The sequence below is a fragment of the Tetrao urogallus genome (genome assembly GCF_951394365.1).
Source record: "Tetrao urogallus genome assembly, chromosome: 2".
NCBI classification, from domain to species: Eukaryota; Metazoa; Chordata; class Aves; order Galliformes; family Phasianidae; genus Tetrao; species Tetrao urogallus.
The window spans coordinates 357,822-384,231 of NC_136814.1; the positions used below are offsets into that span (position 1 = coordinate 357,822).

General features: G+C 38.7%; 1 protein-coding gene across 2 annotated transcripts in view; it reads left to right on the plus strand.

Annotated features, from left to right (window-relative positions):
- Positions 1-3,996: 3,996 nt before the first annotated feature.
- Positions 3,997-26,410, plus strand: part of XPO1 (exportin 1) — a gene marked incomplete at both ends in the record, with an annotated part of 32,472 nt that continues 10,058 nt past the window's right edge. For both annotated transcript variants that reach the window (XM_079550593.1, XM_079550594.1), the window contains 12 exons: positions 3,997-4,122; positions 8,114-8,215; positions 12,100-12,172; positions 17,814-17,875; positions 17,952-17,996; positions 18,085-18,266; positions 19,926-19,974; positions 20,058-20,177; positions 20,277-20,405; positions 22,332-22,490; positions 24,975-25,172; positions 26,137-26,275. In XM_079550593.1, coding sequence (XP_079406719.1) covers positions 3,997-4,122; positions 8,114-8,215; positions 12,100-12,172; positions 17,814-17,875; positions 17,952-17,996; positions 18,085-18,266; positions 19,926-19,974; positions 20,058-20,177; positions 20,277-20,405; positions 22,332-22,490; positions 24,975-25,172; positions 26,137-26,275 — 1,384 coding nt within the window. The remainder of the gene's footprint in view (positions 4,123-8,113; positions 8,216-12,099; positions 12,173-17,813; positions 17,876-17,951; positions 17,997-18,084; positions 18,267-19,925; positions 19,975-20,057; positions 20,178-20,276; positions 20,406-22,331; positions 22,491-24,974; positions 25,173-26,136; positions 26,276-26,410) is intronic.

Consider the following 26,410-nt stretch of genomic DNA (forward strand, 5'->3'; position numbering starts at 1 on the left):
GCGCAGCCGAGTCGTCACGCAGCCGCGGCCGTAAAGAAGGTAGAGGTTCCCCGAGGGGTGCCAGGAGGCTGCGGCGCCGCGTCGAGCCCGCGTCTCTCTCCTCCCCCGAGGCGGCGGGGCGCCCCGCGAGCGCGCGCCGGGCCCGAGGAGCGCATTGCGGCCGGCAGGGTGCCGCCGTGTCGGGGCCGAGACGAGCCCTGTCGCGGCCGGGCTGGGACGAGTGGGGACAGAACGGCGCCGGCGAGGGGCGGCTGGCGGGGGCCGGGTGCGCGGAGCCTGCTCTTACCTCGGTTTTAATTTATTTTTTTTAGGGGAGGGCGGCTTTTCATTTTTTTCTGCGTTGTTGTATTTTTGCCCTGAGGTTAGGAACTTGATTCGCCCACCCCTTAGTTTCTGAAGCAAAAGGCCGCAGAAGCACTAAGGTGAGCGGGCGGCGCGGGAAAGGCGGCGGGGCCGGGGCCGGGGGGCCTCCCGAGGGGCCCGGCAGGCGGGGAGCGGGCGCGGGGAGCGGCGGGGCCCATAGTCTGCGAATTATTAGGAGTGGAAGTTTCCAGAAATATTTTGGTGTGTCTGTGCAGCAGTATTGAAACGTCCGCCCGCGTCACGTGGGGGCCCCGTATAGAACGCGGGCAGGGAGGGAGGGGCCGCGGCGCTCCGCAAGGCCGGGCCTCTGCCCTGCCTGGGCGCCGCGTCCCGGGAAGGTGTTGGGCTGCCGGCGGGCGCCGTGCTGCACGGCTGCTCCGTGTTCTCACGCGTGTATGAGGCCGTGAGCTCCTGCCGCGCTGTGCGGTGGAGTGGTTTGCGCTCTCTGGAACGGGCGGCGGGGTGGAGTGCCCGCCTCGAGTTTCCTATGACCGCCCCTGTGAGCCTCGCGTAGTCACGTAGAAGCCGTGCTTTAGAGCTCGCTGTAAATCCTCGGCATCTCTTCTTGATGTAAAATGATTGTGTTTTGTTTTTCCCGAGAAATATTTAAATGAATTGAGTACAGCTGTGTAGAGCTGAAGACCCCCGTGTTGTTGAGAATGGGGATAGCTGTTTAAAGTTTTTGACAAATGCAGTTCATTTGACCTTCGGTAGATGTCATGTTCTTGCTATGTTGTAGCTTAGATTTTTTTCTCTAGTTTCTGTTACCTCATTTATTGTTAATGTTAAAGAACTGATTAGTGTTGATGTGAGAATAGAGATTTAAAGCTGATCATGTTCAGGTATGGTAGTATTAGTGTGCAGGAGAGCAGTGAATGGAAGCTGTAATGTGCGTGGTGTGTGCCCAGTGTTGGTAGCGGGAATTGGAGTCAATCGCCTTTGATAGTGACCACAAAGCCGCCATTTCTGAGTCAGTTTGCTAGTAGGCAGGTCAGTGTGAAAATAACGCTGGGAGTGGCAAAGGACCCTGTTCAAAATACTTCTTTTTTGTCTTCATGTGCTTAATAGTGTCTGCTTGTCACATGGCTGTTCCTTTCGGTTCTGAGTGTTACCAGCCTAACTGCTGTCTGAGTGAAACTTCTTAAGAGCAATGTGCTGTTAAAAAGCAGTATTCTTCATTGTGCTGCAGGTGCACAGGTGATTGTTCCACCTGTACCCATAACTGGTTCAGAAGATCTTCAGCTTATACACATGACTTGCGTTACATATGTAATGATTTTTCCCAGAGAGCTCATCCGTATGCAGTACTTTTTCCAAAATCATCAACATATGATTCCACCTCCTTGCTCATACACCAGTCCTTTGTGATGATAGAGGTCCTGGGGGGTCTTTCTGGAACCCTGGTAGTAATCTTAATATGTCCTTTAGTTGAACTCTGTAGTCTTTTTTTAACCTTATTTGGGAAGGAAAGTTCCTTTGTGGGATACTTTGCTGGTAGCTGTACCAAGGACTAGTTGTAACTGGTTCTTAGTATTGGCCTTGTGGAGTGGTCCTGCTATGCAGGCAGAAACCTTCTGCAAATCTATCTCCTGTTACCTGAAAACTGTCACAGTGCTTCACAGCATTTGGAATTGTGTAAAAACTGCTGAAAAAGGCCCTGACCTACAATGTGTGACTCTGTCCAAGGAACCACCAATGTAAAATGGTCTTGTAGTTCAAAAGCTGCTTCACCTGCTCATGCCACAGCCATGAGGGCAGTTGTGGAGGATGAGGAAGCATGTGTGTCTAGCAGCAGTATTAATGTCCTGAGCTGCATTGCCTGTTAATGGGCTAGATTTCTTCCCAGTGCTGCTTGTTGCCACTCTGCCAAGTGAAATTTTTAAGTACCCTTATGAGTTAGAAAAAGGAAATCAGCTTTTGCTGCTGCTCTGCTTGCTTCCATACTTAACAGTTCTGGAAACTTTTGGAGCTGGGTGAAGATGTAGTGTTCAATTAATTTTGGTTCCTGCTTGATTTTTATTTCCTTACGTTCTTGGGGGTTTTTTGGTGTAAAAAGGTCGATAGGATGATGATGCTAGCCCTTAAAAATTACTATGGTAGTGCAGTAGTACTATTTACATGATTTCTTTTAATGCAAAATACAGCAAAAACTTTTTTTTTTTTTTACTTAGTTGCATGTCTGTATCAGAACAAAACTGTTTGATAATACCTGAAAATGTATATAGTAAACAGAAGATTTTTCCAATGTGCGTGTTACTGTGAGACTTTCACTTAGGAGTTACCTGAGTTGAGTCACAGGTTTTTCTTGCTCTTTATTTTTAAGCATGAGATTTAAGTAAGGGATAACATTCATTCTTATTCACGCGTAAAGCTGTTTAGTAAGAGCAGAACTGACTTCCACTTTACTCTAAAGCATGGGTTGTTCTGAGTCTTGATTTCTGTTGAGTTTTGTGCACATGGGGGTTGTTTCTAGAAGAGTTTCAGATGGTATCTATTTGTATGTGCTGCAGGATCAAATGTAACTTCTTGAGTAACCTTGCAGTTCTCCAGACTTGAGGATATTTCTCAAGTTCAGTAGGAAATTTATAGTTCTATGGAAGACTGAAAATGAGGGTGAATGGGAGAGAGCTGATATAGGGAAGAGGGTAGAAAAAATTGCTATATTTGTTGGTGACTGTGGGAGGAGACCAGTGCAGTTGGTCAGCTGCTGCATGGTGATGTGAAAAGGCCAGAGTGGTGTATAACTTCTGATGCACAGCTTTGTGGCTTTGGCTTGCTTGCTTACTGTTTGTGAACACCTTCATTTTCTACCAGTCACCAGCTAGTAAGCTGGTGTGCATGCACGATTATGTATAGCTCTGTCTTTTCATAATGCAGGGCTGCTAGGCCTGGGATGAGAAGTTGGTACTTGCGTTGGGGGTGTTAAGGGCCTGAAAACTGCAGCAGGATTTTCAGTAGAATTCCACTAGGTGCTCTAAAGTGGTATGCTTAATTTGCTGTCACTTTATGTTAAATGGCTTCAAGCAGACAGCTTTCTTAATTTCAGTCATAATTTCTTGCTTCTATTTAGATAGTTTGTGAGCTGTTTTCCCAAGTATATGAAAAATGATCTCTTTAACTTTTACCAAGTATGTAGGTGATGCTCCACTTCTGTAACTGTTCGTTGAAAAGCTTTCAGAACTGGATTTGCAAATGTGCACATTTTTCTTGAGAGCTTAAAATTCTCCTGAGATCACTAGGGTGCGTTTTGATTGTAATGATGCGAGAAGTATGTACTATCAAACTTACTCATTTACACATATTCAGAGGCTGAATACTTGTAGTAGGGGCTGCTGCTTACTTAATAAAAAGTTGCTTAGCTTGCTTGGTTATATAGCTCACTGGTTAGTTAAACTGCCATTATGCGTTGTACCTGCTGAGCACCCTGAGAATTAGGTTAAGGTAGTATTATATGAATTTTAAGTACAGGTTTGTCCTGGTGCTTGCTTAGCAATGGTAGGAATGTTGTGCCATTCAGTACTGCTAGGTTTGTCTCACTTAAATGATGCTTTGGTGGCAGCATTTTATGTGATTACATCTGACAATAATTTTATTGATTAAAAAAAAAATATATATTTTTTTTTCCAGTAATCTATGCCAGCAATTATGACAATGTTAGCGGACCATGCAGCTCGTCAGCTGCTGGATTTTAATCAGAAACTGGATATCAATCTTCTGGACAATGTGGTGAACTGCTTGTACCATGGAGAAGGTGCACAGGTAATGTGAACTTGGAACCTATGTTTATGGATATGTTCAATACTAGCAGCAAATCAGTTGAGCAAAATTAATTTACTGGAATAAAAATATTACTCTTTATGGATTTTCTGTGCTGGTGGCAAGAATATCATATGCCTGTGTTTAAAGTAGTCCTGGTGCAATTAATGTTGAAGTATTAGTTCATCGTGTTTCTGTTCCTAGCATGCCTTTTGCTGTTATAAGAGATGAGCAAGTGCAGCTTAGCATGAGCGTCTTTGCTCGCAGCTCACCCTCTGTACCTTAATGTTTCAGGAAAGTCTGAATTGCCTGTTATTATTCTGGATGGGACTATAAAGTCAGAGCCTCAGTATTGGCCTCACTGAAGGACTGTACTGAAGAGAAATATTTTTAGTGTTTGGATATTTATACTTACTAAAAAGCATATTAGAGGTATTAAGAGAAGATTTTGCCCTTATCTATTTTTTTTCCCGTTACTGTGTTTTTTGGTGTTTTTTTTTTTCCCCTCCATAGATTATTCTCACACTATTCTCTGGCCTTAGTAGGAAGTGTGAAGTCTGAGAAGGAGAGTGTATGCAAACATACTGTGTTGAAACTGAATCTCATATTTTGTTGCTTTTATTGATTTCTTGAACTGTGGGGGAAAAAAGACTCAATGTTGAAAGCAAGTATTGTTACAAGGGTGTTAGCATAGTTTCTTTTATGGCAAGTTTTAATTGTCCATGCTTAAGAAACTGAGAGTTTCAGTGTCAAGCAACTATTACTAATGTATTATTGTGCTACAATAAAAATAAATTGAGATGAGTAGCTGATGTTTTTCCTTCTCTCCTTCCAACTATTAGAATAAACAAAAATATACTTGCTTGTATTTAGTTTGTGTATTTCTAATTAAAAGCTTGTGTATGGCTTATTAGTGTAAATTCCAGTGGGCTCTAAAATCCCGTGATTATTTTTTTTTGAGACACTTGCAATTTCAGATTCCTAAATCCCAAGTAAAAATAAAAAAGCTGTAGCTTTTTAAATTACCATGTCGCAGAAAGCTACTTCTAGCTTTTGCCTTCAGTAGTAGAGACTTTTGAGTACTTGTTCTGTAAGTGGCATGTTTGTTTGCTATACAGGTGGTGCTTGTAGTATTTTAAGACTAAAGGATTAACTCTAAATATGGTGGTCTAATTTCCATTGTTCTTACATTGGGAGAAGTTGTGTCACTTAAATGAGCCCCTTGCTTCATCTTCGTAGGGGTCCCACTCATACTACCAGAGACTATCCACTTGCAGTTAGCAGTCCCATCATGGAGGGAGATGATGCCCTTTCTGGATTCCAGCACACAGTTCTTTCCACTCATTTCAACTGTAGCATTCCTGCGTCAGAGTTTGGGTCAAATTCTTCTAAGTTTTGTACCGGACCTTCTTATTGGTTCTAATACTGGTGATGTATCATAGGATCAAACATCACACGTAGGTTCAGACCAACAGTAACGTTTAGAACTGGGGCCTTCTTCCTCATTGGAACCTTCCTCTATATGCTGGCAGGGATGCACTTGTTGTTAACTTGCTAGTATCTCCTTCTGCTGAAGGATGAAACTTTCTTATCCTCTGAGTGGAATTGGATGTCTTTCTTTGTCTAACTTGCTGAAAGCCTTAGGTTGCAAGCTATGAATTTCAGAAAACTTAGGTATGGATACTAAGCAAGTTCTGTGTAAGTATTACATTACTGTATAAGCATTCAATTAGACTTCACTCTTAATACTGAACACTTAGTCTTATCTAGTCATAGGCCAGTTCACTGCCCTACTTCACAAAGAAGCTGTTAATTGGCAAAAGTGAATTATGATATAAACTTACAAATAGGTGTACTAATATGTTATACTTTCATGTTTAATTGGTTTGCTATTTCAGTACTTTACCAGAGACCCAGGCATTTTTCAGTGAATATCTGTGAGTTTTTACTTTTTTTCCAAGACAAGTTTGAAAGTTCCTGCAGGGAAAAGCACTTTATTGTAGAGTCTGACAGCTCTGAACATGACATGAAAGGAGACAAGAATAATAAAATTTGAGGGATACTAAGCGTTAAGGTATTATAAACGGTATTTCTGGAATGTGAAAAAGCTTATGATGTGGTCTGGATAGCCCATGCTGAACTTGCTTTCAAGTGTATTGGTCTTCTTCCCCTTAATTATCATCTTTGAATATCTCCTGTCTTCTGCTTAATTCTTATTATTGCTTGCAAAATTATCTGCAGATGTGTCATAGGCAAATAAAAGCTCTATTCTGTCCTTGACTTGGAGATTTTTTTTCCTCAGCTTTTTGTGTGTATTTTCTGAGAAGAAAAGGCCCCAACGCATGAGTAAGAAGTTTTGAGACAGCTCAAAACTGTCATGCTCATCACAGAAAGTTAAATTCCGTTGGTTTGTTAGACTGTCATGTGCCAGGTTATTTGCTTGCTGGTTTTTCCTTTTGTGGCAACAAAACGGTGAGGTTTCAATCTGGTTAAGCATTATTGCTTGTACAGGAGCTGCTGTCCAATCATGTTAGATAATAGTGGGTAAGGGAGTGTACTTCATAGGACCTGGGAGAAGGATACTGATCATGTTTCTTGTTGGTATTGACGCTTGATTCTGTGGTATGTCGCCAATATTAGAAGCGCTAAGAAGGTTCAGTATAAAAGTGCACTCAAGTTGAGCCTGGAAGTAAGTGATTCTTTCTTTCTTAGTACAACTGAACTACATCAAAACTGCTGAACGTTTTACCTCTGTGGAACTGTATGAATATAGTTGTACTGCCTTTTTAAGTAAAGAATGTATGTGTGGTATTACTGCATATGGCACTTACGAGGACATGCAATTCCAAGTCAGTACTGGACTGGGAAATGCTCTACTGTAGTGAGTTGTCTTAAGTAGAGATGCTGGTATGGCATAGGTACTTCATACATCCTTGCTGTATAGTGTTTCAGCTCAGAATTTTTATTTCATCTCGTTGATTCTGAGTCTTGATGGGGTTTCTGTGTTGGGAAAGGAATGAAGGGATTTCCTTTTTTTTTTTTTTTTTTTTCCCCCACCAGCTCAAGTATATTCTTGTAGCTAACTGAAAATCTGTGTATCTGTAGTAAAGTTGTAAATGGGGAAGTTAAAGCAGTAACTGTTTTAATTCCATTGAATTGGATCTGCACTGCTCTGAAAGAATGAGTTAAGTTCTGTTAATTTTCACATTATGTGTTTCTTGTAACTTGGAACTTGTATTGCTGGGAGGCAGTGTCTGATGCTTGTAGGTGGTGCAGTTTGCAGCAGGGTTTGTCAGTACACTGCATCTTTGAAAATGGCTAACATTAGGCTTCCTAAAAAGATGTTCATGAAAGTGCATGTCTGAGAAAGATATCTTAAATGAGTTCAGCTGTTTATATGCATAACTGACTCAGATGAGAAGGTTTTGCAAGTTACTGGAGCTGGGGAAACTAGTTTAATAATTGGCTATGTCAGTCTCAAGGAAAAAACAAAGGATTAGTGTGACCAGCTGGCCTGTTGTCCCCCAATAAATAGTTTCTGCTTTTGTAAGATAGTGGATATATCAGGAGATTCCTCTCAAGTAGAGGAAATGGTGACTTCTGGTTCTGGTCTTTGGTTTTTCAAAATAAAATGGAACAGAAAGCTGGGGTGCCCTTGAATAAAATTTTATCAAGAAGATTTCTTGAATGGAAGCCAGGTTCCATCCCTAGTACACTTCGTGTGTGTGCATTTCTCACGTTTGGTGTTGGTCTAGATTAACCATTCAGTATGGAAGAGTGGGAGTAAGTCAGTGACCATCTTGCTTTAGTGCATTAATAAATCGTAATTGGCAGAAGGAAATCTGTGAACTTACTGCTTCTCATTTTGTTCTGACTAAGTCTTGAATACATGATTTAAAGGTGACATGATGCTAATATATTTGATTATACTATATGTTTCCTAAAATAATCCTATGCTAATACTTTTTTTTTTTTTTTCCAAACTTGCTTTTAGCAAAGAATGGCTCAAGAAGTCTTGACTCACTTAAAAGAACATCCTGATGCATGGACAAGAGTTGATACTATTTTGGAGTTCTCTCAGAATATGAATACCAAAGTAAGCAAATAAACTTTTACTTATTTGGTTTTCATCTTTCTTCCACTCATGAACTTTGAGGAAGGTATCTCATTTTTAGCCATAGACTCTTTATTCAAACCACGTCTTCATTGTCTTCTTCCCAAAGGTGGCTTTAAACAGAAACTGTAAGTGGATAAAATATTTAAATCTCCTTTTATGTTCACGAGAGTATTTCTCCTTTTTTAAAAAAAAGGAGGGGAAAGAAAATAAGGAAGAGTTGAATTGGAAATAGGTTGTTTTTTTTTCTTTTTTTCTTCAAGGCACATATATAAGTATAATGCCAGTTCAAAGACTGGTGTATACATGTAATGCAAAGTCTTAGAGCCACATTCTGTTCTTGGTTAAGTGCTTGGCTGTCTTTGATGTGAATGAGAGCCATGTCCGTGTAAGTGAGGAGATAATTTGTCCCTAAGTATATTGAAGACAAAATAGAAACTGTATTAGACCATTATTTTGAGCAGTTGATGAAAGTTAAGTACCTCAAACTCTTTGTAGTATGAGATTAGTCCTTACTAATACAGAAAACAAACTTGCTTTGTACTACTACTGTAAATCCATCCGTTGTGATAGTGTCAAAAAGGGATAGCATTCAGTTGTTGACTATGCCTTTACAGGTTTTACCTTAAAATAAGACTTCTGCAGTTTGAACTGAAAAATTGATTGAAATGTTTGCACAGTATTAAGGTTGATGATTATTATTTTAAGTAATTGATAGGCATGGTTTTCTGCTTGATACACAGTATTTGAACAGAAAATGACAGTGATTGGATGGTCTCTGAATTCAGGAGGTACTCATGAAAAAGTTCAATTCTTTTCATTGCTTAAAAGTTTAGGAAAAAAGAATTTAAAGAACTTCCTCAAAGTGCTGACCTTTAAGTAACGGTGTTTGCCTGTTTGCTTGCCTGGTAAACTTTGCTTATTATACTGACAGACATTACTAATTTTTAAGTTGATTTACCAACAGTATTTTTAAAAACTCAAATTTGTCTTGTGAAAAATGAGATGATTTGAGGAACAGAAAGAAAGCAACAGGTAAAGAATTCTTCCATTTACATAAATTGCAAATTATTTGGTGCTAAATTTATGCACTATGACATTTGGCTTTTATGCAATCATATTTTTTCTTTAATTAAAGCTGTTAACACTACCTGATATTAATCATAATGTTCCATTATGTTGATTGCTTGTAATAGGAAGAAAAGGGGTGTCTTCCTGTGCAACTGACACAGCTAGGCTTTGACGGCAGGCCTCCACAAGGTCTACCCTTTTGATTCCCTTTAACTGAATTCTGTTCATCAATTGTTTTTGTTTCTTGGGAGGTGGGTGGGAGGGGATTTGGTGCATAGAGTAAGTAATAAGGGTATCATAGAAATTTCTACCATAGGGATCATTTTATAGGGTTTCTTTCAGTCTTTGCTGTTACCTGTCCCTCATCTTCATAACTTGGCAGTGAATTGCTACTGAACAATTAGAGTAAACTAAGAAAATGCATATTGGAAAGGGTTCTGTTTTATGCTGAGTTTAAATGTGTTTACGTGTATTGTTTGACTTAATAAAAATACTTCTGTTACTTCAGATGGCAGAATTTAAAATTGACATCAGTGACTTTTTTTTTTTTTGGACATTTTGGTACTTCCTTGGTATGAAGATAACACAAATTTTTGCAATCACTATATCAAAAGTAACTTCAATTTAAAACAGCAACAACAACAAAAAACAACACACCATGCTTCTAACACAATGTGGCAAGAAGGATGCATGCGTAGAGGTCATTTATGGTGATTTTATTACTGATCCCATTTCAGTTCCCTCACAAATATTAGAAATGAATAATACTAATATCAAAAGTGAGAGGAGATGAACAAGAGGCTGGCAGAAGGCAGAACTCAAATCACATGTGCAGAAATCTGTAGAAATGTAGACAAGGAACCTTTATGGCTTTTAAGTATGTGATTTTAAATTGGGTACTTAAGTACATAATGGGGAAAAGGTGTGGCAGCTTTCATTTAAAAAAAAAAAAGACATTTCTAGTACTTGAATGAAATTCTAAGGGAAGAAAAAAGACTGAAGATGAGTTCTGCCCTTGATTTCTAGAAAATTTCTTAACTCTTGTAAAATGATACTTAACTTGCCATTCTGATTTTAAAGCCAATGAAGTTGACTTGCGGAAAATGTTTGGAAGCAAACATACTGTTTTTGCTTAACTGTTACATGGAAAGCCTCTTAATAGGTGTGCCTGTACAAGCTAGAAATAAAACAAGTAGCTTCTGCTTCAGGAAGATTAACCCTGTCTTATAAGTAGTCATACTCGCAAGGTTGTTAGAAGCATTTTTGAATGTTTTGTATTTTTTTGTGTAGATCAGGTACAAAATGGCATATACCTAGGTCAGTGACTGAAGTCACTGCCTGTGAAACATTTTTCTTAAACAGTTTCATACATTTTTCTGTATGAACATTCCCTTGATTTAATTTAGCTTTTATGTTTAATTACTTGTAAACTTAAAGATTAATATGCAGTTTATAAACTTCTGTTGCTATTACTGGAAAAAAAAACCCAAAAACTTGACAATTTTCCATAATTTCAATTTTTTCTCTGTACCCCAACATCTTGAAAGACGACACTGGTTTGCAAATCCAGGGTCTGCACGTGATTCTACTGAGAGTTTTTGGGTCGCAGAGGGAAGCATGTGGGGAACGTAGGTTATGTTAAGATGAAAACAGCAAAGATTTTAATAAAACAATGTAGTTTGGGACAACCTACATTGTGGTTTGTTCTCTATTGTTTCTTTTGTTTTTTTTTTTCTTATATTAAACTGAAGTTTATGTGATCCCTTTGGTTGAAATGTTAATGATCCTACTTTATATAACAACTAACCATTTTAAAGAAGAACTCTTATTCTCAGCCAAACTTTTAGTTTTATAAACATGAGTTTACCTTTCAGGTATTGATGTGATTTATTGTATTCCTTCTGATCTTATGCTGATAAAACTATTGCAAAATTCCTCATCTCCTTTTCTCTGCTGTCTATTCATGCTAATGGGGTTTTATGTTCCGTGATCACATCAAAACTTTTCTCCCTGTTACTGTGAGTTGACAGTAGGGACAAATGGGCAGAGGGAGTGGCCTTACCAGTTCCTTTGCACGTATAACATTTTCGGCAAAGAACCTAGGAAGGAATTCCTGGAAGGTAATAAATAAAATAAAAAGTAAAATAAAATAAAAACTTATGCATGTTTTGACTGAGCACAAAAGTTCATCTTTAAATAGTAGAAATAGCTGCCATATTGGGGTGGGTATTGAAATTGAATAAACCTGTGGGTTGTCTTGCTGTTCCTAAAGTAACACACCAGTGAAATTTGGGAAGTACTTTCCTTAGAAAGTGCCAGCATCAGAACATGTGATAAGACATGATTTTTTTTATTTATTTATTTTTTTTTCAGCTCTTAGAGGAATGATAGGACACTTGAAACCGTCCAAGCTACTAAATATTTTAGGAGCCTGGTTGTGATAGTACTTGAACATATGGACAGTCAATTATGATGCAAATTCTTATCTGGCTGCTACTTCCTCCTTTCCAGATGGCCAAAATTGTCTACCAGAGAGATTTTTTCTTTTTTTTTTTTTTTTTTTTTTTCTCCTGGTGTGAGCATGATCAAACAGCAGGATTTAGTATAGCAAAAATAAAATGGAAAAAAATGCATGAAATTTGAATAAACGGGTGAATAGACATATTTAATAAGTTTTTTAGTTTAATATTCTTGAAGCCTTAGATGTTACATGTGAATGTCTGATTGAATGAAAATCCTGACAGGGAGTTAGTCCTACAGTAACACGCTCACATTTTGTTCTTCTCCAATTTCAGTATTATGGACTGCAAATATTGGAAAATGTGATAAAAACAAGATGGAAGATTCTTCCAAGGAACCAGTGTGAAGGTAGGAAGATTTTTGTGCTTACCTCTTACACTTGTATTTTGTCTTTTCCTCTTACGTTTTTTGTTGAGATTTAGAACATGTAACATGTAAGTAATTCTCAAGTTCTCATTAGGCTTTTTGTCACGAAGTAAGGCTGTCTGTGCATTTCTGTATCACACCATGTCTTGCGCTTCTGCAGTAGTGGTTTCACTAGGATGGTGGGCAACTAGGATTCTGTAAGCGTTATAAGAAGGTAAAAACATCAGCTGATGCTTTTCGAAACACCACTGCTGCAGTGATGCATTGATCTGTAGGTGAGACTTAATCTGAAGAGGGCTGGCTTCTGCCTTTGAAGTAGAAGTTCGGATTCTCTGTACTGGGCAGTCTTCAGCCTGTCTGGACTATGTGCACAGCTCCACCAATGTACTCTTAATTTTTTTTATAGACTATGGTAGCATACGCTGATTAAACTTATTTAAACTTCTAACCAGTCATAATTATTTTAGAATAGTAAGAGTTAGGGCAGTGTTTCTCAGGCAGATTAATTAGTTTTTTGGGTGGTCTTCTGTGGAGCTGGACTCAAATTCTTGTGGGTCCCTTCCAATTCAGGATATTCTGTGATTAAACAATCTTTCCTCCTTTATGTGTTGCAGTATGTGTTAAATAGCAAGAGGTTTGTTAGAGTAATCCCCTGGTGTAGGATTAATGCATGTTCAAAGCTTTCTGTCAAGTCATGAAACAGATTTCGGAACGCTAAGTTGAACTACTTTCAAAACTTGTCACCATTTTATACTTGGTCTTTATGAAATACTGTTCTCAGAACTCATTAATTGAATTTCCATGTTCTGCCATGAGCTGTTTTTAACATTGTGAATATATGATCAGAAGTTTCACTGCCAGTTTATTGATGGGAATGTAATAGTAAATGTCAGTAAAACACATTTTTGGAGAGGGAAATTTCAATGTTTGTGATTATTTTCCTCACCTCCACTTTAAAACAGATGTAGCCTAGCTTTTGGAAAAGGTTTCACTTACGTGCTGTTAGAAGCAGCCTTACAGACTTCTAAGAAAAAAAGTGAAGGCTCAAACAGAATCGTGCCTTTTTGAGAAGCTGAGGGAGAACCTTGAAGTTATCTTTTGTTTGCACTTAAAAATTTCACGTGTTTCCATTTTCCTGAGTGTGAACACTTATGTTCAGCATTTGGAACTTGTCTCAAAGTTTTTGGCTGTTGGAGCAAAGCAGGGAGGAGTCAGCAGGTTGAATTAGTTAACGGTCACCTTACTGATGCCTGTTGGAGGAAGCTATAGTCAGATAGGAGAAGTTGAACTGGGAGACTTATTTGATAGTTTGGGACAGAATAAGGGCCAAAAATAGACTACAAAAGTGATTTCAAGTTTTAAAAATTCTTAATGCATAGAACGGATAAGTGGTTGTGCTGAGGTGATGCTTGGCTGTGCATTGGATCATGTTATCACGTCTGGATTTCAGATGTCGAATTATGCATATGTGACTTGGACATCACTTCCAGAATTTGAGATGGTATTTTGTATTTTATTTCACTTTTAGTAAGCATGGTAATATTGTTTGACTAGTTGTGATCATCTGAGCAGATGCAGTAAGTGGCTGAATACATGACAAGATAAAATTACTGTCTGAAGTTGTGTAATCACCTGATGATAACTTACACTATTCTATTTTTATTTTCCCTGCCTTTTGTGCTTCTGAAGATTGCAGAAGAAAAAAGTATCCTTCATCCCAACAGATATCTATCTTTTAGTAAAATCTTCTGGAATATTTTTACAAGCCAAAGAGGAATTGTAAAATTCACTTGTTTTAGGAGAAATGAGTCAGGTGGCGTTTAATTCTTTTTTTCCAGTACATCAGTAGAAGAGCAGCTAAATGCTTGGTGTACCATGATATTTGATCCATGTTGGCCTAGATGTTCTCGTCTCGTTTGATCTAGTCTTTGGTCATGGTTGCTGGGATTTTGTTTTTATTATGCCAGCTGGTACAAGATAACTGCTCTTAACTTAATTGGACAGTTTAATTACCTGAGAGATGAGAAGACTGGTTGAATAAAGGTTTCTGGCTCCTTTGGTTGGTAGTGTTTTCTGGTTTGAAGTGTGACTAGTGAAATAGGGGTTGCAGGAAACGAAAATTCAATGTCACAAAGTAATACTTTGTAACAAAGTCCTTCACAAATCAGTTAATTCTGCTTGTATCTTAGTTTGTAAAACTTAGTATGTGTGATTCAATTTGTATAGTAAATACAGCTGAAAAATTTTCTTTTTATTATGAAGGAACTACATGTGTTTATTACAAAGTAGTATTCTTCTCTTGTAGCAGTAGCAGTGTTTATCAGTTGATGTGTTGATCTGAATTGAGCATCAGTGATGTAAAAAGACAACCTGTCCGAAAATCCTGGAGAAGTAAACAAATATCAGTAATTACAGAACCTGAACGCTATAATCTTTCCTTTGAGATCTTACCTTAGCTGTACCTGGAGTTACACATTGGAATCTCTTTTTGGGCCTTGAAGTTAGCCAGGGTTTTGTTCACTTCTGGTTTAGCATCGGGAGGTTTTAACTCCGGCCTAGGATCTCAAATATAAGCAGTGAAATGAGCTTTATTCAGAAGATGTTATTTAGATGTGAATCCCCATTATTAAATTTACTTTTATTTTTAAATGGCTTTTAATTTTAAGCTCTTCTTGTCCTGTTGCCAGACCTGTACTCCTCTAATGCAGAGTTTGTGTTTTAATAGTACTTACGAAGGATGTCATTTGATATATGTGCTGTGGTCTCAATAGGATTTTCTCTTATTGTGTGAAAACCTGCCCAGAAATAAAAAGCTTCTTGGTCTTGCAATTCAGTGATACACTTCATTAATCGTGGGGTGTGAAATAAAATTCTGTTCCTGTGAACAGAGAAAGCTTGTCTGGAATACTTTGAGTCAGAATGGATAAGCACTTCCTCATTATGAAACTTGAGTTGACTGTACAACTTTGTTCATTTTCAAATGGAAGAGGTACCTGAAGTGTACATACTGATGACATGCCAGACCTCTGTTATGATAGGAATTGCTCTGAGATTGTGGCCCAGATGAGACATAATTGCTTCTGCAAGCATATCCTATGCTGAAACTAGGATATTTGATATTTGTCAGTTTAGACAGACTACAGAATTTAGTAATGTGGTGATTGTGATGTTCCTCTCTCTCCTTGCTCTGGCATTTAGCTTGGTTCACCTGTGAAAATGCTTTCCCTTCAGAAAGTGGTTTGTTACCTGTAGGTCTCCCTCTATAGGGGAGCTGCTTTCATGTGAGGACTGTGATATGCAGTACTTGTCCAGGAACTTTGGAAAGGCCTTGAAGGAGAGCTCTAGTTGCTGTGTTCTGTCAGTGTCCTTGTTCTCTCCTTTTGCATTTTGCTTACCAGAAAATTCAAACAGCAGCACTATTCCAGGCCTTCTGACAGTGGCCTGGTGTCCAGTCTTAGCAATAAGTAGAACCTTTCTTACTGGCGGAGCTTGGCTAACATACTGGTTAACTGCTGTGGGACACAAGGAGGAGGAGCGCTGCCTCTGAGGCAGTACTGGAGTGAGGTTGGCAGAAGGTAGGTTCCAAACTATTCTGAAATGAACTGGACTTCTTGTTAACCAGTTTTTTCCTAGTTGAGTCTATGAACAACTCCATCAACAGGAGCTAGGACTATGGGTTCTGTCTCAACAATGGTGTTTTCATCTCATCTGTGGAATGACTATTAAAAAAACAGGGCTGTTAAATATAAAGCAGAAACTATATTCCTTCTTAACTTAAAAGAAAAAAATAAGTAATTACATGAAAAATGTAGCTTAAGCCAAAAAGGGGAAAAAGAAAACATTTGATTTCAGTAGCTGCTACGTTTGAGGGATTAAAAATGTGACCATTACCTGAATGAATGGAAGAGCTCAAAAGCCTGCAGCATGACATTCAGGAACTGTCAAGTCTTTTAGATTTTCTGTTCTGCTGTGGTTGCCTTTTTTTTTTTTTTTTTTTTTTTTCCCAGTGGATAAGCTTTAGAACTGAGCAACTATTTCCATCTGCAGATGTTTTCAAGGCTGGATTGATGGTAGCATGGCATTGAGATTGTAAATGAACAGGTGAATTCTATTAGGGCAGCAAGATTTAAAATAAAAAATAGGCAGCTTTGATGTCAGAACAGTGTTTTTATGAACAACATTCACTTTCAAATTCTTTCTGGAATGAAAAGAGTTGCAACAAGTTGAATTATCTCTCAGTAGCTTAGCAGATGAATAGTTTAGCTTCTGGTCCTGAACACTTCTTATGTACTGTTTGGATGCTTTAACACTTCATCAAAGTGTGATTTTTTTTTGTGTGTGTGTTTTTTCTTGAGGGGGTGATGGCCATGACGCCAGGCTTAGACCAGTGCTTGTCAGTGATATATTTTGTTATTGAGTATTCTTCTGAATTAGTGTGCATTGATCCTTGCTGACAATGATGAAGAGCTTAATTTGTCATCAGAAGCACTCACAGAGCAGCTGCTGTCTGGTATGCTACTGATAGTGTAATTTCCAGATGTGTTGTTCCCAGATTTCTTGAAAATGCAATTAAAAACTGAATGAAATGTTCGTTTTGTTCATGCCCAGAATGCAGAAAACAGCTAATTTTGCTTAAGTACTAGGAACGTTTTATAATGTAGGAGTAGTGGCTAGGGGAAAAAAATGAAATTTCTTAAAATAAGGCTTAAACTCATTTTAGTTTGCTGATAACTTAAAAAAAAAAAAAAAAAAAAATCTGTGTTATTTCTGTATTGTTGACTATCATTGAAGAAATATACATCAACTAGATTTTGGCTTCATTAAGTCAAATAGCAAGATACATATATACTCTAAAACATAAGTTTCCAATCCTTCTGCTTGCCTGCACTGCATTCAGTAAAGAAGAATTGTCTTGAGCCACATAGAAAGTATAGAGTTAATGTATACAATTAGCAAAACTACTTCTGTTTCCTTAATTTGTGAGATTTCTGAATGTAGAAAATTTGTCAGCACCACACAAGCAGGAGGGATATTTCTTCTGCAGTGAATATGGTAACTTAACTATTAATCTTGAACTTCTGTTATTTTGCTAAATAATTTAATAAGAAAACTGTTGTCAGCAACTGCGAGACTGCGAGACCCCCCCGCGGGGTGTGACGCGTTAGGCCCTCTCCCTGCTCTATGATAGATGGGTGGTTCGTGCCCTTAGGGGTGTAAACGAAGCACTTAGGCTATATAAGCTAGTGTATACGTGTAATAAACGCCATTTGCTGCTCATCACATTGGTGTCACCTCAGTAATTGGCCCAGCTACGGTCTCCCGGGGAAGCGGAACGGGCGCTTACTGCAACAGAAAACTTATCTGCATACATTATAACAAAACACATGCCTTTGCAGATACGCACACACACATGTAAATAGGCTGGAGGATTATCAGCAGTAATAGTGTTTTACTTGCCAGTTGACAGGAGCACATATGACAGGTGACATGGGTTTTAAGTCAACTCAGTTAGCATTGCCTTGCAGCCTTATGCCTTGTTTTAATGATATGGCAAGAATCCTGAGTCAGAAACATTATTTGTGATATCTGGCTGAGTTAAAGTATTTCTCCAATTCTTCTGCAGGTATAAAAAAGTATGTTGTTGGCCTAATTATCAAGACGTCATCTGATCCAACATGTGTAGAAGTAAGTGAATTATCTCAGGGGAAAAAAAGGGAGGTAAATACTATGCATAACTTGACTTGTCTTTTCCATTTTCCAGAAAGAGAAAGTGTATATTGGGAAACTGAACATGATTCTTGTTCAGGTAAGTTGGAGTTCAGGAAGCATTAAATCTTGTCATGAAGCATTTGGTTTTGCATAAGTACCTAACATACGGGTGTTTCACTTTTCAGATTCTGAAACAGGAATGGCCAAAGCACTGGCCAACTTTTATAAGTGATATTGTAGGAGCAAGCAGGACTAGTGAAAGCCTTTGTCAGAACAACATGGTGATCCTCAAGCTATTGAGTGAAGAAGTGTTTGATTTCTCCAGTGGCCAGATAACTCAAGTGAAAGCAAAGCATTTGAAAGACAGGCAAGTATACTATTTAATATAACTAATAAATAGTGCATACTGGGCTTACTGGCAAATAGTTTGTCATGCTAGGAGGTTTTCAGTAAAAGGATATATCTAATTTTATAGCTGAGATTTAAGTGGTTTACTGTGGTTTTTTTTTTTTTTTTTTTTTTAATGTGATTCTTCTTTTCTCCTCCTTTAAAGCAGTACAGTTAGGTGGGACAAAACTTAGTTTATACATATGTTACAATTGGAAAGGCTACCGAGGTGGAGGGGTAATACAAAATGTAACTACAAAGGGACCAGCAGAGATAGGATGGTATTTTACAGGAAAGTAAACGTGCTCACCCATCTCTGAAGATCAAGACTCACAGAAAAGGGTCTCCAACCAGAGATTATTCTACAGTGGCAGTCAGCCCTTAAGTGGGGACTAAGAGAGGTGGAGCCAGGCTCCACCCCTTCCGGTTGCACAGCTGAATTGCCTTCACCTGTGCTCCCAGGGCTGACCCTGTCCTTTCCCCAGGTGATCAATCAGTGGTTCAGGCTGTGACTCAGCAGTTCCCATGCAACGTATATTTCTGCATTATTGCGACTGCCTCATCCCATGATGGTCATGGAAACATAGAATAGTTTGTGTTGGAAATGACCCTTAAGGTCATCTAGTTGCAACCCTCCTGCTGTTGGCCTGGACAGCTCCCTCTAGACCAGGTTGCTTGCAGCCCCATCCAGCCTGGCCTTGGACGCCTCCAGCCTTGGAAGGGGCATCCGTGACCAGACTGGGCATCCTGTTTTAGTGTCTCACCACCCTCTCAGTCAAGAATTTCTTTCTAGTATCCAGTCTAAATTTATCCTTTTCCAGTTGAAAGCCATTAGCTTCTTATGCTGTTGCTACTTGCCCTTACAAAAAATCTTGCCCCAGTTTTCATTGTAGGCCCCCTTGAGGTACGCTCTAAGGTCCCCTAGAGCCTTCTTTTCTCCAGGCTGAAGCGCCCCAGCTGGGAGGTGCTCCAGCCCTCTGATTATCTTTGTGGCCCTTCTCTGGACCCACTCCAACAACTCCATGTCCTTCTTGTGTTGGGGGCTCCGTAGCAGGGCACAGTACTTCAGATGGGGTCTCACGAGAGCAGAGTAGAGAGGCAGAACCACCTCCCTTGACCTGCTGGTCTCATTTCTCTTGACGCAGCCCAGGATGCAGTTGGCCTTCTGGGCTGCAGGTACACGTTGCTGGCTCATGCTGAATCTCTCATCAACTGACACTCCCAAATCCTTCTCCTCAGGGCTGCTCCCAAGCCATTCTCTGCCCAACCTGTATCTGTGCTTGGGATTGCCCTGACCCAGGTGCAGGACCTTGCACTTGGCCTTGCTGAACTTCATGAGGTTGGCACGAGCCCACCTCTCAAGCCTGTGCATGTCCCTCTGGATATCATCCCTTCCTTCCAGCTTGTCAGCTGTACCACTCAGCTTGGTGTTGCATGCAGACTTGTTGTTGAGGATGCACTTGATCCCACTGGACTTCTTCAAAAAAAATATGCTGTTGGCATTGTCTTTTGTAAAGAAGCAAGGATTTGTAGGTATTCAGAAGTTGTGTTGTGGTCACAGGCGCTTTGATTAATACAGTTTGGATTGTTTTGGGAACTTGGGAGTGCTTCATTTATTTATTTATTTTTTTTTTTATAGTATGTGCAATGAGTTCTCTCAGATATTTCAACTGTGTCAGTTCGTGATGGTAAGTATTAGTTTTTTTTAACCTCTTCCACGCTACCTCCTCCCAGTTATGCCTTAGTAATATTCACTGATGTGTTCCCACAGGAAAACTCCCAAAATGCTCCTTTAGTTCATGCGACTTTGGAAACTTTGCTACGATTTCTGAACTGGATTCCCCTGGGATATATATTTGAGACTAAGTTAATCAGCACACTAATATACAAGGTATGCATGTAATTACTGACAGCTTTTCAGTTTAAAAGTTGCAAAATGTGTACCATATAACACCTTTGTAAAAAACGCTTTCTTTTCTTTTCTCAATAGTTCTTAAATGTTCCCATGTTTCGGAATGTCTCTTTAAAGTGCCTCACAGAGATTGCAGGTGTCAGTGTAAGCCAGTATGAAGAACAATTTGTAACGCTTTTTACCTTGACCATGATGCAGTTAAAACAGGTAATGTTTTAGTAAATGTTTGTTTTTTTTTTTTTACTTTTAACAACCTAATTCAGTTTACAAGTTGATACTCTCTAGAGCTGTTCGGAAATGTTAGATTTCATTGTGCCATTTGATTGTGTATTTATAGCTTTATCAAAAGACAAACGTTGTGACTATGGAGGACAGCTGTATTTCTGCAGGATTGATGTATTTTGGTTAATTCAGCGTATGTTTTGTGCTCTCAGGTTGTCTGAGAAAGGCAGGTAGGTGAGGTGCTGTGTTGTCCTCAGCACACAATCATAGTGAAATGCCAGAAGTTTGTAATGAATTTTGCATACTTTTTATTTTGAGGGAAGAAAGGATAAATGTAGATGGTGCTTCACATTTGTCCATTTCAATGAGGATTCACTCATGCCAAAGCTGTGGGTTTTATTTTTTTATAGCCCTTCTGGACAATTAGATTCTGTTTTTGTATCAGTTTTTGTTCCCCGCTGTGTATAACACAGCTTTCATCAGTCTTTGAGGTCTTTTCAGAAAGGTGTGCTTCTAAAAGAAGTATCTCTGCCCTCATTCCTCTCCCTCACTGTCAGCTTCAAGAGAAGCTGTAGAACTTTTTAGTTAGAATTTGTTTTAAAAGTTGACTTTTTCTTGCAGCTAAATCATTCTATTTAAGACATTTGAATGTTTCCTATTTTCTTTCTCATTTCTTTGTTTCCATTTGTTTTTTTTCTTTGTGGATGACTGGTTGGCCATGAGCCAGCAATGTGCCCTGGTGTCCAAGAAGGCCAGTGGGTTCCTATGGTGTGTTTAAAAGACCATGGCCAGCAGGACAAGGGAGGTGATCTTCCCCCCCCTACTTTGCACTGCTCAGGCCTCACCTGATGCAGTGTATCCAGTTCTGGGCTCCCTGGTACAAAGAAGACAGGGATGTCCTGGAAGGAATCCAGCGGAGGGCCACAAAGATGATAAAGGGCCTGAAGCATCTCTGCTATGAGGAAAGGTTGAGTGACCTGTTCAGCCTGAGAAAAGTAGACTGAGTGGGGGTCTTACTGATGTTAATAAGTATCTTAAGTGTGAGAGACAAGGGGGTATGTCCAACCTCTTTTCAGTGGTCTGTGGGGACAGGGGGAAATGGCTGTAAACTGCAGCATAGGAAGTTCTGCATCAATATGTAAAAGAACCTCTTCTGGTGAGAGTGATGGAGCACTGCAGCAGGCTGCCCGGGGAGGTTGTGGAGTTGTCTTCTTTGGAGAGATTCAAGACCTATCTGGTGGCTTACCTGTGAACCCTGCTTTAGGGAGCTGCTTTGTAGGGGTTTGGACTTGATGATCTCTGGAGGTCCCTTCCAATCCCTACAATGCTGTGATTCTACAGATGATGCTCTTGATTGTGAATGCAAATACTTTCAGCCAGAGCTTTTACTTAAAGTAACAGTTGAGTGCTGAATTGGGTGTAACAGTATTGGCATTAAAGAAGCTGGACAACACTGAAAATTCTTCTGTTTTATAACAATAGAATTTGAAAGTTGGTGTACTACTTCAGATGGTACCACTGAGATCTTTGGTAGATTACTGAAAAAATTTGTATTTTTGTAGGTCGTTTTTACTAACTTTTAAACATTGTGAGGGAGATCTTTCATACTGTTTTAATACTATGACTGCCATGTTACAAGGTACAGGTAATAAAGACACTTTTGGAACAGTTTCGCTTGATACCAGTCAAAAATGTCTTGAGATAGGGTACGTGCTTCTCTTGTCTTTCCTGTTTAAAAGTGCTAGGGAAAGCTTTTGTTGATCAGAACTTCAGTGTCTGTGTACTCTTTTGTACTGTCCAGCTTGGAGACAATAACAACAATAAAAAAGCAATGTGATTGATAATATGCTAGTATGCAGTAGTTCTACTTGCATGGTAGGACATTGGTTATGTTTGCCTTCCTTTTGTTAGATGCTTCCTTTAAATACTAATATCCGACTTGCCTACTCAAATGGAAAAGATGATGAACAGAACTTCATTCAGAATCTCAGTTTGTTTCTCTGCACGTTTCTGAAGGAACATGGTCAACTTATAGAAAAAAGATTAAATCTGAGAGAAACATTAATGGAGGTAAGTTGCATCGTTTATCCAGTTCAAAAGTAGAGGTTTCTTGTTCTCGAATAACATACTAATATGACCTCTAGACTGTTGTGCTTATATTGGTTAGAAGATTTTTTTTCCCCGTAATCAGTAAATGTAATCAGTAAATGATGTGAACACAAGAAACCTTTCAGACTTTCCAAGTGTGCTTCAGTAGCAATTTATTTTCAGTGGTGTTATCCTTAAAACAAAACAAAACAAAAAACAAAATGTGCAGAATGTGCTTTTCTCTCTTTCTTCTTACTTGTCTCTTCTCTGAAGTGTAAATACTGCTCTAAAATGCATTCAAAGAAACATCATAACCTTTTTCCATGGGTATCAAAACTCATTATTTTTGTTTAACTCATTCATGCGGGTGGTTGCTGCTGTGAGTTCTGTCAGTTTGTGTGTGAAATGGTGTACTTTGTTTTTATTCAACATCCAGGCTTGGCGTCTAGGATACTAGGATAGCAAATGCCATTCTCCAGCTTTTCTGTCCTGGTGTAACTTCTTGCCTAAGATGTCATTTCCCAAATGTCTAGAATATTGTCCTTGTGGTCTGTGCTTAGTTTCTGTGTCACAAGCATAGCCTTTAATGCTGGAGCTCTACAAAGTGCTAGTTAACAAACATGCTTTATATAGTATTCAGGGGTCTTGCTGGGAGACGTGTATTGACTTGCTGAGAGTGAGCTGTTCTTTGGTGACATTTCTATTAGCTCTCTCCCACCCCTGAGCTCCTATGGGATTAAACTGTTTCTATAGGCCCTTGTAGCAGCCTTTGCGATGTCCCAGAGTTGAGCCCTCTGCAGGTATGGAGTCTGTAGGTGGAGGGAACTATCCTGAGACAGACTCAAAAAAACTCAAAACCACAGTATAAACCTGGAGACCAGTTTTATTTTGTGGGTCCATCTTGTCAGTGCAATGCTTGTAAGATATCTGAACTCTAGTCTTTTCCATCTGATATTCGCAGTACTTTTCTTCTCCGGGCAGCTCTCTGCCAGGAAAAAAACAAACAAACATATATGTATAAGTTATTTGCAAATAGCAAACTGTAGCTCACTTAGAAAATAGATTAAATGATTGTTTCTTGTTCTATTTAAAGACAACCAAGCAGAAAGCAAACAAAAACCTTTCAGCAATCCACAAGTAATTAGTGAACCTCAAAATTAGTGAACTTTTGCAAAATAACTGTCAATCAAGGAAGAGATCAAGTTTCAAACCATGTTGAGACATTATTAAGAATATGAAGTTGAATGTCATGTAAGTTGGAGTGCAGTAATTAAATCTTGCCTCCTGTCTTGTCCAGCACAACTATATTAAATTGTTGAATAGTTAAAATTGACATTTAAGTGGACTTCTGCAAAACTCAATTCTGAATGACTTTGGGTCTTCTACAGGATATTGAAATGTTCCACAAAATTTTTAGAGTGGCTTAAAATCGCTGTAAGTTTCACTGTTGTAACTTACAGTATAACAGAACGTAGTGGGGAGAAGAAAGCGTTAAGGTAGCTATGTAATTTTAATCTGGATGTTCCCACACTGGACTTAGCTGATCTTCTGAAATTGCTTCATGGATTCATTGGAGTCATCTGGAGTAGTGAAAGAAGCTAGTTAAGTTATTTAAAAGTGAAATTGCCGATCAAAATGGATGTGCATAGGAATAATGTGAGTTGTTTTTGAATCCCTCTTTCAGTGTTGTAGAGAAAGATGTCAAAGCAGACTTCTCTGCCTAAAATACTTTGGATGGCTTAGTGTCTGAGCTGCAAAAATGAAGTTTGTTTTCATTGCTCCCTTCTGTTTAATTTGCTGATAGGCTGTTGTTCGACACTTTTCACTAGGGATTTTAAAATAAGATAGCTAAATAATTTTTGACTATGTAGAAATGGCCTCTGTATTTGGTATCAGTCTCAGAGCTGCACTCAGTCTTCATAGTGGCTGTTCAGTTAATAAAGGAAGATGTCTTAGTAGATGTCTTGCACTGAATGCAGGTAAGTGGTGTGGTTTTGAAGTTTTTCTTCCACATTCCCAGAGAATTTGCAGAAGAGAGTAGCAGTCAGTATTGAAAATAGCAGTCCTTAAAGCGAGCAGCTAAGGGTTTTTTTTTTGAGGGTCTAAAAAAAGAGGTCTTGCAGAAGCTTAGAGGATGTGATTTTGATAATAAAGTGAGGGGCTAATTTGGCTATTGCTTTTTTTTTTTGTTTGTTTTTAAGATATCTTTAGGCTATTCTGTATTTAAGAACTGATCCACGCCTTCAAAATAACATGAACTGACATGGTGCTGTGCTCTTTTCAGTTGCTCCACTGGTCATAACTTTGACTAGTAAATGCCACTGCAGTATTACTTGTTAGTAAATTTTACACTAATTCAGTATTTTTATCAGTATCAGGATAACAAAATTTGAAGGAATACAGTTTCAATTTACTTCTGTGTTCAAAAATAATTAGTAAATAGATGCTTAAAAAACACTTTTCCAGGCTCTTCATTATATGTTGTTGGTATCAGAAGTAGAAGAAACTGAAATTTTCAAGATTTGTCTTGAATATTGGAATCATTTAGCTGCTGAGCTCTACAGGGAAAGTCCATTCTCAACATCTGCTTCTCCATTGCTTTCTGGAAGTCAACACTTTGATGTTCCTCCAAGGAGACAGCTTTATTTGCCTGTATTATCCAAGGTAATCAATGCTTAAGTGAAAATAATATGTAAGTTTAGATGCTTTTCCTAAATGCAGAGACTTCACTGTATGTAAGGGATGACTTCAGAAAACTTTCCTTGCTTTGAGTAATAGCTGATTCATCTGTAGTTATTTAATGTGCTGAAATTGCTAAACTTACAAGATGGCACCAGTAGATGATAGAACTATTAATAGTGTGCTCCTTTGATACTGTGTATAATAAAGTAAGAGAGAATATATGTCTGTACAGTTTATTTAAATACACCAACCCTGTTTTCTTCCATGTTATCACCTCAGCAGCTTCGTTTTAACAATATAGCAATATTGTCCTAAGCAATAAGCAATACAATAAGCAATACAATTGCTATGTATTATATAATGCAATAAGCAATAAGTAAAATAAGCAATACAATTGCTATGTAGGATTTGCAAAATCATGCTAACAATTTCTGTAATTAGTGGTTTCCAGCATGGATCTTGGTGTGGGGTTCATGCAAACATAGCTAACTTCTGCCTAGAGAAGGAGGACAACTTGATGTTTTTGTTCAGTTTCTTAGTGTGGCGGAGCTGTGTTTTTTACTTAAGAATGAGATCTCAAAACCAAGACAATTTATTATAGTTTTAAAAGCAATGTATTGTTAATGGATTGCTTGTACGAGGGCTGTGGTGAAAATAAAAGCTGCATGTGCTGGAGGAAAAAAGAAGTGTTTAAAAAATGTATTTGAAAGGTCTTTAATACATACATCTTTTGAAACTCTAGAACGTATAGTACTTGTTTAAGGAACTCTTATTCTTGTAGAGATGGAAATCAGCTCTACTCTTAATGGCTTTTTAGTTAGCGTGTCTCTTCAGAATGTTCCTTCTCATTTGCTTGTATGTGAGCTGACGTGAGGAAATGCTGGATATGCTCTTTATTTTTGTGTTACAGTGCAGTTCAACTAAAACTTTCCTTTGTAATGTACAGGTTCGATTGCTAATGGTTAGCCGTATGGCTAAACCTGAAGAAGTGCTAGTGGTGGAAAATGATCAAGGGGAAGTAGTACGTGAATTCATGAAGGATACAGATTCCATAAACTTATATAAAAATATGAGAGAAACATTGGGTAAGTGCAGTGGCTACTGTCCTGTAGTTGTCCTGTAGATCTGTGCAACTTCACCAATAGCATGTATGTAGCACAGTTATATGAGGGCAGGGGAGAAGGTAAGTTTGAATCATAGTTGTCACATATTTAAGGTCA